The sequence below is a fragment of the Anomaloglossus baeobatrachus genome, chromosome 6 (assembly GCF_048569485.1).
Source record: "Anomaloglossus baeobatrachus isolate aAnoBae1 chromosome 6, aAnoBae1.hap1, whole genome shotgun sequence".
Taxonomy (NCBI): Eukaryota; Metazoa; Chordata; class Amphibia; order Anura; family Aromobatidae; genus Anomaloglossus; species Anomaloglossus baeobatrachus.
The window spans coordinates 541,951,143-541,964,584 of record NC_134358.1 but is presented as its reverse complement, the minus strand read 5'-3'; the positions used below and the strand labels follow the sequence as shown (position 1 = coordinate 541,964,584).

The 13,442-nt window shown below is 39.8% G+C and overlaps 1 protein-coding gene across 1 annotated transcript in view; it reads left to right on the top strand.

The window, feature by feature from the left end:
* ITGA8 (integrin subunit alpha 8) overlaps window positions 1-13,442 on the top strand; it is a 287,198-nt gene that overhangs the window by 130,754 nt on the left and 143,002 nt on the right. The window contains exons 12-13 of the mRNA XM_075315623.1: window positions 3,407-3,612; window positions 7,716-7,907. Of these exons, the coding sequence (XP_075171738.1) occupies window positions 3,407-3,612; window positions 7,716-7,907 (398 nt within the window). The remainder of the gene's footprint in view (window positions 1-3,406; window positions 3,613-7,715; window positions 7,908-13,442) is intronic.

Here is a 13,442-nt window from a genome sequence, read left to right as displayed (position 1 = left end):
CAATATTATTAGGAAGGATAACAGAGCGCAATTTTATAAGAAAGGATAACAAAGTGCAATATTATTAGGAAGGATAACAGAAAGCAATATTATTAGGAAGGATAACAGAGTGCAATATTATTAGGAAGGATAACAAAGTGCAATATTATTAGGAAGGATAACAGAGTGCAATATTATTAGGAAGGATAACAAAGTGCAATATTATTAGGAAGGATAACAAAGTGCAATATTATTAGGAAGGATAACAGAGTGCAATATTATTAGGAAGGATAACAAAGTGCAATATTATTAGGAAGGATAACAGAGTGCAATATTATTAGGAAGGATAACAAAGTGCAATATTATTAGAAAGGATAACAAAGTGCAATATTATTATGAAGGATAACAGAGCGCAATTTTATAAGAAAGGATAACAAAGTGCAATATTATTAGGAAGGATAACAGAAAGCAATATTATTAGGAAGGATAACAGAGTGCAATATTATTAGGAAGGATAACAAAGTGCAATATTATTATGAAGGATAACAGAGCGCAATTTTATAAGGAAGGATAATAAAGTGCAATATTATTAGAAAGGATAACAAAGTGCAATATTATTAGGAAGGATAACAGAGCGCAATATTATTAGGAAGGATAACATAGAATGCAATTTTATTAGAAAGGATAACAAAGTGCAATATTATTATGAAGGATAACAGAGTGCAATATTATTAGAAAGGATAACAAAGTGCAATATTATTATGAAGGATAACAGAGCGCAATATTATTAGGAAGGATAACAAAGTGCAATATTATTAGGAAGGATAACAGAGCGCAATATTATTAGGAAGGATAACAAAGTGCAATATTATTAGGAAGGATAACAGAGTACAATATTATTAGGAAGGATAACAGAGTACAATATTATTAGGAAGGATAACAGAGTGCAATATTATTAGGAAGGATAACAAAGTGCAATATTATTAGGAAGGATAACAGAGTACAATATTATTAGGAAGGATAACAGAGTACAATATTATTAGGAAGGATAAGAGAGTACAATATTATTAGGAAGGATAACAGAGTGCAATATTATTAGGAAGGATAACAAAGTGCAATATTATTAGGAAGGATAACAGAGTGCAATATTATTAGGAAGGATAACAAAGTGCAATATTATTAGGAAGGATAACATAGAATGCAATTTTATAAGAAAGGATAACAAAGTGCAATATTATTAGGAAGGATAACAGAGCGCAATATTATTAGTAAGGATAACATAGAATGCAATTTTATAAGAAAGGATAACAAAGTGCAATATTATTAGGAAGGATAACAGAGCGCAATATTATTAGGAAGGATAACAGAGTGCAACATTATTAGGAAGGATAACAAAGTGCAATATTATTAGAAAGGATAACAAAGTGCAATATTATTAGAAAGGATAACAAAGTGCAATATTATTAGGAAAGATAACAAAGTGCAATATTATTAGGAAAGATAACAAAGTGCAACATTATTAGGAAAGATAACAAAGTGCAATATTATTAGGAAGGATTACAGAGTGCAATATTATTAGGAAGGATAACAAAGTGCAATATTATTAGGAAGGATAACAGAGCGCAATATTATTAGGAAGGATAACAAAGTGCAATATTATTAGAAGGGATAACAAAGTGCAATATTATTAGGAAGGATATCAGAGCGCAATATTATTAGGAAGGATAACAGAGTGCAATATTATTAGGAAGGATAACAGAGCGCAACATTATTAGGAAGGATAACAGAGTTCAATATTATTAGAAAGGATAACAGAGTGCAATATTATTAGAAAGGATAACAGAGTGCAATATTATTAGGAAGGATAACAAAGTGCAATATTATTAGGAAGGATAACAGAGCGCAATTTTATAAGGAAGGATAACAAAGTGCAATATTATCAGAAAGGATAACAAAGCACAATATTATTATGAAGGATAACAGAGCGCAATATTATTAGGAAGGATAACAAAGTGCAATATTATTATGAAGGATAACAGAGCGCAATATTATTAGGAAGGATAACAAAGTGCAATATTATTAGGAAGGATAACAAAGTGCAATATTATTATGAAGGATAACAGAGCGCAATATTATTAGGAAGGATAACAAAGTGCAATATTATTAGGAAGGATAACAACGTGCAATATTATTAGGAAGGATAACAAAGTGCAATATTATTATGAAGGATAACAGAGTGCAATATTATTAGGAAGGATAACAGAGCGCAACATTATTAGGCTATGTGTCCACGTTGCTTTTCCCTACTTGCAGTTCTAAATGCACGTTTTGTCCTTAATTGAATTAGCCAAAGTTGCCTTTTGCAGAACTTTAGCGCTGAAAACGCATGCGTATTTGCCGCGTATTTGATGCGTTTTTAGCGCTTTGTACATGCTTTTTCAAATGCGTTTGGACACATGCGTTTTGAACATCAAGACACTGATAAATAAAGTTACAACAGTCAAATCAAATGAAAAAAGAGAAAAAAAGGGGCACATAAATATTTGTATGAAAAAATAAAAATAGCAAGATTTAATAGAATTATAGCGGTTATTTAATAAAAATCGGAAATATAGCAATAAAATGATAATATTCTTTAAATAAATTGTCGGACTATGTGTGTGTGTAAAGGGACATATGAATTCATTATTTTGATGTGCAAAAAGCATGCGTTTTAGTAGTCCAAAACGCATGTTTTCTGCACCTAAAAAGCAGGTAAAACGCTGGAATTTTGATGTTTCTTGGTTACTCCCTGTTTCTCATTGACTTCTATGTTATCTAAACGCACCTCAAATGGCAAAAACAATTGACATGCTGCTTTTTTAAGCGCATGGTTTTTGCCACAAAATATGCAAATTAAACGCTGCATTTTGAACTGCATGGTGGGCACAAGAAATCCCTATTTCTCATAGACTTTGCTGGGAAATCAAAACGCATGCATTTTGGCACTAAAAAGGTGCAGTTCAAAACGCTGCAGAAACGCATGAAAAAACGCATCGTGGGCACATAGCCTTAGGAAGGATAACACAGAGTGCAATTTTATTGGGAAGAATAACAGAGTGCAAAATTATCAGGAAGGATATCAGAGCGCAAAAACATTATACAAGTGCAATATTATTAGGAAGGATAACACAGAATGCAATTTTATTAGGAAGAATAACAGTCCAAAATTATCAAGAAGGATATCAGAGCGCAAAAACATTATACGAGTGCAATATTATTAGGAAGGATAACAAAGCACAATATTGTTAGGAAGGATAACAGAGCGTAATTTTATTAGGAAGGATAACAAAGTGCAATATAAGGAGCTATTCTTCAATGTGAGAAAATTCTAATGTATATGCCGTGTGTATCTGACAGACTTCTGAATGATACCTTCTTTGTGCAGTTTAGATGATGTCCTAGTGGGGGCGCCACTGTACATGGACCGTGAATTTGAGAGTAACCCAAAGGAAGTGGGCCACGTCTACCTCTACTTGCAGGAGAGTCCACTCATGTTCAAAGATGCTCAGTTACTCAAGGGGGTCACGGTGTTTGGCAGATTTGGCAGCGCTATCGCAAGTTTAGGGGATTTAAATCAAGATGGATACAACGGTAAGTTCCCTTTCTACTATATTATCCAATAATTCTAATAACCAATGAGCATGCAATGTGGCCCTCGAGAACCTGGCTGGGCACATGACCTAGAAAAGGATTACAGCTATCCATAAAGCTAGCATTGTAAAGATAAATTCATCTCCTTTAAAAAGTAGGTATTATTAGAAAACGACCTGTGTCTAAATCAGGTTCTGATGATAAATGTGACCTTCTGTTTAAATTTCTCATATCTATGTAAAAAAAAAATCTCACGCTGACTACTCAGAGTCTGTGCACACATTTAGCATTTGGTGCAGAAATTTCTGCACAATTTTTGCATCTCTTGGCTGGAAAAAATGCATTTTCGGTCTGTTTTTGATGTGTTTTAGATTTTTCCCATTCATTAAAATGTGTAAAATCTGCATTAAACAATTTTTTATCTCTACTGGCTAACACGGTACAAAGATATATTTTACCTGTATTAAAATCTGCAGCAAATCTACAAAGAGAAAATACTCAACGTGTGCATTAGACTTTAGGATTCTCATCGACTTTGCTGCATCAGGATTCCCGCAATAAATACATAACATGTATCACAGCTCACCTCCTCCACTCCTCATCACAGTGACCTTTCCGCTATTGTGAATGGTGGATCCCGTGTTATCTACTATATATAGTGGTGTTATCGCGTGTTATACTGGAGGAGCAGGAGGTGAGCTGTGACATCACCTATTGGTAATGATGGATCCTGTGCAATCTACTTTATATAGAGGTGTTATCAGTCATTGTACCGGATGGGGAGGTGATCTGTGATATCACCTATTGTGAATGGTGGATCCTTTGTTATCTACTGTATATAGAGGTGCTACTTGTCATTGCACAAGAGGAGGTGAGCTGTGACATCACCTATTGTGAATGGCAGATCCTTTGTTATCTACTGTATATAGAGGGGTTATAAATCATTGTACAGGAGGAGGTGAGCTGTGATATCACCTATTGTGAATGGCGGACCCTGTGTTATCTACTGTATAGAGGTGTTATCAGTCATTGTACAGAAGGAGGTTAGCTGTGACATCATCTATTGTGAATGGCGGAGTAGTATCTACTGTATAAAGGTTTTATCAGTTATTGTACTGGAGGAGGAGGTGAGCTGTAATATCACCTATTGTGAATAGTGGACCCTGTGTGATCTACTGTATACAGAAGTGTTTTCAGTCATTTAACAGCAGGGGGAGAAGGTGAGATGTGCTATCACCTTTTATGAATGATGGATTCTGTGTTATCATTGTACATAAGGGGGAGGAGGTGAGCTGTGACATCATATATTGTGAATGTTGAATCCTGTGTAACCTGCTGTATATTCAGGTGTTACCTTACATTATAATACTGTCTGTGATGATAATGAGCCTGCTGAAAAGTGTTCTGCACATAATAAGAAGTATTAGCCCAATATTAGGACAGTGTGAAACCAACATAATGTTTGGTTTTTTTTATATGGGTAGTGATATGGAAAATGTAAAAAAACCCCCATATAATAACCATTTTTTTTTATTTATATAGCGCTAACATATTCCACAGCGCTTTACATACATTGGCAACACTGTCCCCATTGGGGCTCACAATCTAGAGTCCCTATGTGTATGTCTTTGGAGTGTGGGAGGAAAGCGGAGAACCTGGAGGAAACCCACACAAACACGGGGAGAACATACAAACTCCTTACATATGTTGTCCTTGGTGGGATTTGAACCCAGGACCCCAGCTCTGCAAGACTGCAGTGCTAACCACTGAGCCACCGTGCTGCCCATATAACATAAAAATGTGATGTGAACAATAAGCCATTTTCTGATGACACATTCCCTTACGCGCGGCTTGTCCTGTTTCTCTCTGCTCCATTCTGTACAGTAGTGGATTCTATTTGTATCCCGCTGATGTCAGAATTAGCATTTTGCTGGAAGCGACCCTTGTTTTCTGCAGCTCGGCTGTGATGTGTGCCTGCTCTCTCTACTTGACCCTCCGCTTTCTAGTGTCTGGGCTTCACAGCTTTCCACGCTTCGGTCCATAGAGAGCCCCTTTATGAGGATAACCCCTCAATTAACCTCCATTTCTCTTCCAAAACTCGTCTGCGAGCTCCCTAATACATTCCACATTTGCTGCGCAGCTCGCCTAATTAGTGTCCCGTGTTCGGGGATGGATCTTTTTTTTTTCCAAAATGCAAGGATTTATTCTGAGGGTCCCAAGAGTGGAGGAAATTCTGCCGTCTGCAGCAATAATGTCGCTGTAGCAAAAAAGAAAAATATAATCCCTATTAAACTTCTTTGCTACTAAGGAGGGTCTTCGTACAGTATCTGCTTAAAAATCAGGACACAAAAACATTTGGTGGCACTCAGATTGCCCCAAAAGTAACCTGATAATTACGTAACCCTGAAATAACACGGCAGGCTGCAGATTCAGTGCCTTGCAAAAGTATTGACACCCTTGGCTTTATTGCTATATTGTTACATTGCAACCTGTGTTTAAATATTTTTATAATTCGATTTGTGTGTGATGCATGAGTACCATGTTTCCCCTAAAATAAGACCTACCCCGAAAATAAGCCCTAGCAGGATTTTTGCGGCCCTTTTGGAGTACGCTTGTAGAGCTACTCCAAAAATAAACCCTAATTGTGTGTCATACTATAACAGTATCCTGAAACACGGCTTGGGCAGCCCTTTCATGATATGTAACTTTTATAGGTGTCTGTTGCCCCGTTGTGTTGCTGTAAGCCCTGGAAAATGTATAGTTACAATGCAGCTAGTTAATGGAAAATGAATATTCACCCCCTTCCTCCACCCATAATCCTGCCCATCCCTGTGTTGGCGCCAGTGATTGGAACTTTGTTAATGGTAGTCTTTCTGATGCCGACGCAGAGGGATGGGCGGGATTATGGTATTATGGGCGGGGGAACGGGGAGAATATTCATTTCCAATTAAAACACAGAGAAAAAGTGATGATTGCCCAAAGGACCATCAAATCCATTATCATCAAATGGAAAGAACATGATACCACAACAAACCTGCCAAGAGAGGGCCGCCCACCAAAACTCTCAGCCCGGGAAAGGAGGGAATTAATCAGAAAGGCAGCATGGAGACTAATCGTAACCCTGAAGAAGCTGCAGAGTTCACAAGAAGAGACTGGAGTATCTGTCCATATGACCACAATAAGCCTACACTCCATAGAGCTAGCCTTTATGGAAACAAAAAGGCTTTACTTACAGCCAAAAATTGGAAAGTTCATTTTGAGTTTGCCAAAAGACATGTGGGAGACTCCCCAAATGTATAGAGATAGGTGCAGTGTTCAGATGAGACCAAAATTGAACTGTTTGGCCAAAAGGTAAACGCTACATCTGGTGCCAAAGCAACACAGGTCATCACTCCAGGAACACCATGCCCACAGTGAAACATGGTGGTGGCAGCATCCTGCTGAGTGGATGTGTTTGAAAGCAGGGACAAGTAAAATGGTCCGAGTTAAGGGGAAGAGGATGTGTGAAATTCAGGGATATTCTTGAGCAAAGCCTGCTTCAGTCTGTCAGTGATACGATCTGTGATGGAGGTTCACCTCCCAACAAGACAATGACCCAAAGCTACTACTAAAATAACACTCAAGTGGGTTAAGGGGAAGCGTGTAAATGTATTGGAGTGGCCAAGTCACAGCCCAGACCTTAACCCAATTGAGAATCTGTGGTCAGACGTGAAGATTGTCACCAGAGGAAGGAGCTTTGCCTTGTGGAATGGGCAAAAATCCCATTGGCAAGATGTGGAAAGCTGATAGAGACTTATCCAAAATGACCTGCAGCTGTAATTACCGGAAAAAGAGGCTCTACAAAGTACTGACTTCAGGGGTGAATAGTTATGCACACTGGTGAAAAAGATGCTAAAAAGAAAACCAAATGTTAATTGTAGGAATTTTCATTTACATGAACTGATGCAAACCATCAACAACAAAAGCAATAGTGAAATTCCAATTTGCGAGGTAGCAAAATATGAAAAATGCCAAGGGGTGTGAATACATTTGCAAGTCACTGTAGATAGATAATGCCTGTAGAGCATACATATTTTTCATCTTATCTCTCCTTTGTTTTGCAGATGTCGCCATCGGATCGCCATTTGCAGGGGAAGACAGAAAGGGAAAAGTGTTTATTTATAATGGGAATAAAAACGGGTTAAATGACAAACCATCTCAAGTCCTGGAAGGATCCTGGGCCTCGGCGCCGCAGCTGGCAGGATTTGGCTTCACCTTGAGAGGGGACTCAGACATAGACAAAAATGATTATCCAGGTACGTGCATGCTTACATTGTATGAATTCTGCTGGGGACAGTGATATCATCCCTGCATTGTCTGCAAAGATCATTTCCAGAACGAAGGGGCTCGTTGCGGTTTCTTATTCACAGACTTTCATTTCAGCCAGGATAAAGTAATGTGAGGATGTTTTATTACCAGGCGATACACACTGGTAAACAATGAGTGGATTGCCAGAGTCCATTCAGTCAGCAGATTTTTGTTACTGGATGGGATAGATTTCCACCAATCTGATTTTTTCTTACCTTGTCTATGGACAGATCATCAACATTACAATGGATCTGTGTCTTGAATTTACAATGTAAAGTGCATATTTCTTTAAATTAGACTTAATGAGGCTGGCTACTTACTTTGATAAATCATGGCCGTATAATGCTATCTGAAAATTTTAAACCCTCCGCATGATTTGCAGCTTTTTAGTGTGCTTCCTCCCTGCTGCTGAGTCTCCACACATCCTACCCTGATTGATAGCGCTCCAGTGTTCCTCCTCCCAATTGCTGCTGAATCTGTGTTTATCTAGCTTGATGAACAGATCCTCAGTGTGCTTCCTCCCTGCTGCTGAGTCTGCACACATCTACCCTGATTGATAGCTCTCCAGTGATCCTCCTCCCAATTGCTGCTGAATCTCTGTCTATCTAGCTTGATGAACAGATCCTCAGTGTGCTTCCTCCCTGCTGCTGAGTCTCCACACATCTACCCTGATTGATAGCGCTCCAGTGTTCCTCCTCCCAATTGCTGCTGAATCTGTGTTTATCTAGCTTGATGAACAGATCCTCAGTGTGCTTCCTCCCTGCTGCTGAGTCTCCACACATCTACCCTGATTGATAGCTCTCCAGTGATCCTCCTCCCAATTGCTGCTGAATCTCTGTCTATCTAGCTTGATGAACAGATCCTCAGTGTGCTTCCTCCCTGCTGCTGAGTCTCCACACATCTACCCTGATTGATAGCGCTCCAGTGTTCCTCCTCCCAATTGCTGCTGAATCTCTGTCTATCTAGCTTGATGAACAGATCCTCAGTGTGCTTCCTCCCTGCTGCTGAATCTCCACACATCGACCCTGATTGATAGCTCTCCAGTGTTCCTCCTCCCAATTGCTGCTGAATCTCTGTCTATCTTTCTTGATAGCTCCTCAGTGTGCTTCCTCCCTGCTGCTGAATCTCCACACATTGTCCCTGATTTATAGCTCTCCAGTGTTCCTCCTCCCAATTGCTGCTGAATCTCTGTCTATCTGTCTTGATTGACAGTTCCTCAGTGTGCTTCCTCCCTGCTGCTGATTCTCTGCCCACATAGCCTAATTGATAGCTCTCAATTTTCCCTCCTCCTTGCTGCAGAATCTCCACCCTCATAGCCTCATTGACAGCTCCTCAGTGCCCCTCCTCCGTGCTGCTGAATCTCCACCCAATTATCCTGGATGACAACTTTTCAGTGCCCCTCCTCCCTGCTGCTGCTGAATCTCTCCCCACCTAGGTTAATTGATAGTTCTCCATTGTCCATCCTCCTTGCTGCAGACTCACCACCCTCCTAGCCTGATTGAAAACTTCTCAGTGGCCCTCCTTCCTGCCGCTGCTTAATCTTTACTCACCTATCCCTTTTCCCATCTCCTCATGGCTCTTCCTCCCTGCTACTGCTGAATCTCACACTGCTCAGTATAAGCTGTAGCATTATTCATGTCAGATGTCCTGGATTTGCTGAGACTGGTCCTATTTTTTTAGGGTCAGTGTTTGCACCCAGCGTGGAGCTGGAATGAACCCTGGCACATATCAGTATTGATAACAAGTAGCTGTGTCTTCTTCACAGTTTTTCTGTGCACAGCAGAATGAATGGGGATGCCTGCAGCTCCCGGCATAACCAACTGTGTGCATGGAACACTGCTGTGCAAGGATAAGAAAAAACAGTGCACCTTCTAGATTAAAGTGGCGGTACTGGTGGAAAGTGATGGTACAACTTATGATCCATCCCTTTAAGGCATTTAATTGAATGAGATTAAGATGCAATTCCAGGACAGACCATAAGCAAAAGTGGCGCTATTGCCAAAGGATATGTTTCTATCCTGGTCATGTGGCCAGTGTGGCTTGTTACAGATATCAGTATATTTACTCCCATCCTCTTCTCTGCGGAATCACTTGCTTTCCTTGAGTCTGAAGATAGTATTTCATTCCATTAATGTTTTTACCATTTATATTTGGGCGGTGAAACCTGAGCAGGAAATATGAAATTTATTCACGAATCACCTTTTTGTTTTATGTCATCGCTTCTGTTTATAAAATGTTAAAATACTTCATTTCCTCTCTTGGATGGTGGGATTTGGTCAGTGAGCGATGTGTATATTTGTGCTGATCTGGCGTGGTGACCGGGCTGGACGTTGCATTATTGGATGGGACATTTTCTTAGTCGGTAGGGCTGAGTTCACATGTCCTGTAATCAATCGTTGGAACGGATCCATTGGCAAAAAAAGGTCTGCAAACAAACTTTTTTATCCGTTCCTCTCCCCGTTCATTGGTCACGTTGGGGCTTCCGTCCAAACCCTCCGACTACGGGGCCACTGACTATAATGGTGCAGTCGGAGTCACTGTGTGCTCTTTTGTGCACCATTTTTGGGAGTATACGCCTATTGGAGGCAGACACCCAGGCACAGTGTTGAGCTTCTTGAGACCTGAAGATTTTGGTGCAAAATTGAATAATATTTGGAGCTATTCATATTTACCTCCACTTGGACAAAAACTCCAGTTCCAGGAGCCAATTAACAGCTCCAAAGCACAATGCTGCCTCCACCATGCATCACTGTAAGTATGGTGTTCTTTTGATGATGTGTAGTGTTGGTTTTGTGTAAAACATACGCTTTGGAATGAAATCCAAAAATTCAAAGTTGGCTTCATCGAACCATAACACATTTTTCCACGTGCTTTTGGCAGACTTGATGTGGGTTTTGGTAGAAGATAACCAGTCTTGGATGTTTCTCTTTGTAAGAAAAGGCCTCTGTCTTGACACCCTACCCTGCAAGCCAAATATATGCAAAATACGGGAGATTATTGTCACATGCAGGACACAACCAATACTTTTAAGAAATTCCTGCAGCTCCTTTAATGTTGCTGTATGCCTCTTTTAAGCCTCCCAGACCAATTTTATTTGTGTTTTATTTTTTTTAATCAATTCACAGTTATGCTAAATTTAAGCCACTTCCTGATGATGTCTTCACACTGCTCCATGGTTTCTAATGCCTTGGAAATGTTTTTTTATCCTTCAACTAACTGATAACTTTCAACAATGAGATACCTTTGCTGTGTCGTAAACTGTTTATGGGTCATGGCTTTTGCTGTGAAGTGAATATGTCATGTATTTGTATATTATTCCATGTGTGATGTGAGTGCTATTCGAGCGTGGAATTTTTTTCTCGCTTAGCATCCGTGTTACATGCGTATGCCATCTGTGTGACATGCGTATGCCATCTGTGTGACATGCGTATGCCATCTGTGTGACATGCGTATGCCATCTGTGTGACATGCGTATGCCATCTGTGTGACATGCGTATGCCATCTGTATGACATGTGTTTTTAACATCATCTTTTACATACTATAATACTCTGTGTAAATTAAAGCTGGTTGTGATAATTAATAAAGCTATCATACATAAAGATATAGATGATAGAAAAATCTATAATAGATCTATAAATAGATAGATATCATACAGATATATCATTTCACAACCCCCTACATATTTTAAACTTCCCCCATTAATGCCTTTCATGTGGTGTTTAGGTTTAACTAACAAAAAAATAGAAAAAATGACGTGGGGTTCGCCTTATTTTGTAAAGACAGCAGAGGTAAAGCAGACAGCTGGGGGCTGGTTTATCAGGCAGGAAAGGTCCATGGTTATTGGTCTCTTCTCAGCATAAAAATAGCAGCCCGTAGCCTTTCCAGAAGTGGCACATCCATTAGATGCTCCAATTCTGGCACTTTTCCTGATTTCTCTGGTGGAGTGGCAATTTGGGGTTGATGCCAGCTGTATAGTGTCAGCTGGCTTCAAGCCCAGGGTTAGTAATGGAGAGGTGTATATTAGACACCCCCATTACTAACCCAGTAAGAAAAAGAAACCCACAAAAATATTTATTTTTTAAAAAAAATACTCCCCAACTTTTTTCCTGGTTCACCAATTTATTTGTTAAAGAAATAACCCAGGCAGGTCTGATGTAGTTCAGGGAATCCAACGTAGTCCAGGGAATCTTTTGTAGTCCACAAATGGAAATCTGTTTATGATTTAGGGACTGAAGAGGATCCAAAAATGCGGAATCCCAAAAAGGTAACAGAGTGGCTGGAAACTTAACGGACTGCAGACCTAATCCTGACACACAACTAACAGTAGTCGTGGGGCGTGCCTACGATGACTTGGACGCCTCGACAAAGCTGGAGAACTAAATAATCTCACAGATAGAGATATAAGAAAGCTAATCTGCCTCGGAGTAATCCCCAAAGATAGATAGATAGCCCACCACATGTAAAGGCTACGGCGATATAGAAAACCACAATACAAAGCCAGAAAAGACAGATTTCAGCAAAGGTGAGGCCCAAACTATCTTTATAGAAAAGGATAGGATAGAGCAACTGTCTGCAGCCGTAAAAACCCTAATATATACCAGCACTACTGATATGGAAAAAACCTAAGGTCACACAACCTCTCCCCCACTTTATCAGCACTCAGATGTTACTGGGATCCAAAAATACTAATATAGATGAGGGACTGAATTAATTCCAAGCATGACAAACACAAACCTTGCAGACTTATGGAGCTAAGTATTCAGACACGCCCAGCAGGGAATGATCCCATTCCATCACGAACTCCACACACACAAAATAGGAATCATGGATTAGTATCAAAAGCAGAAAAAACAATAAGAAGGTAGAAAACAAACTGCAGAGGTACAAAGACCACTTATCTGAGAGTAGTTCTGGAAGTGAGGTTACAGAATGTCCTTAACACACAGGAGCAATTGACCACCGGCAAGTAACAAGAGAAGGCTACTAAATTAAATAGCCCAATCTGACCCTGATTGCCAGTCCTCTGCAGGTGTGTCGCTTTCATTCCACACATCAACTGCACCGCCAGCACTGACCACAAGAGGGAGCCCCAAACTGGAAAACATATTCACAACAGAAATCTGAAAGACATAAAGAGAGAGAAATAAAAACAAAACACTGTCCCTTCTCACCAATTTATTAGAAAGCAATGTTCCCACACAGGCCCACAGTAGTCCAGCGATTCCCATGACGTTCCCAGATTCCGACGATCAAAGTCTATGGAGCATGGTTGCGACACTCCATAGACTTTGAGCAGCAGTCGCACCCGGCTTATGCTGCGCTCAGCGAGACCAGGCGTCTCTGATGAGCTGCTTTTTGATGGGGCAATACACTCCTGGTGTCAGATTCCCTTTAAGAGTACAACTTTGTTAAGGTTGGAACTCAAGGTCAGTAGGACGCTGGTAAAGCAATGTGTTTACAAAGTACTCAACTCTTTTTATGG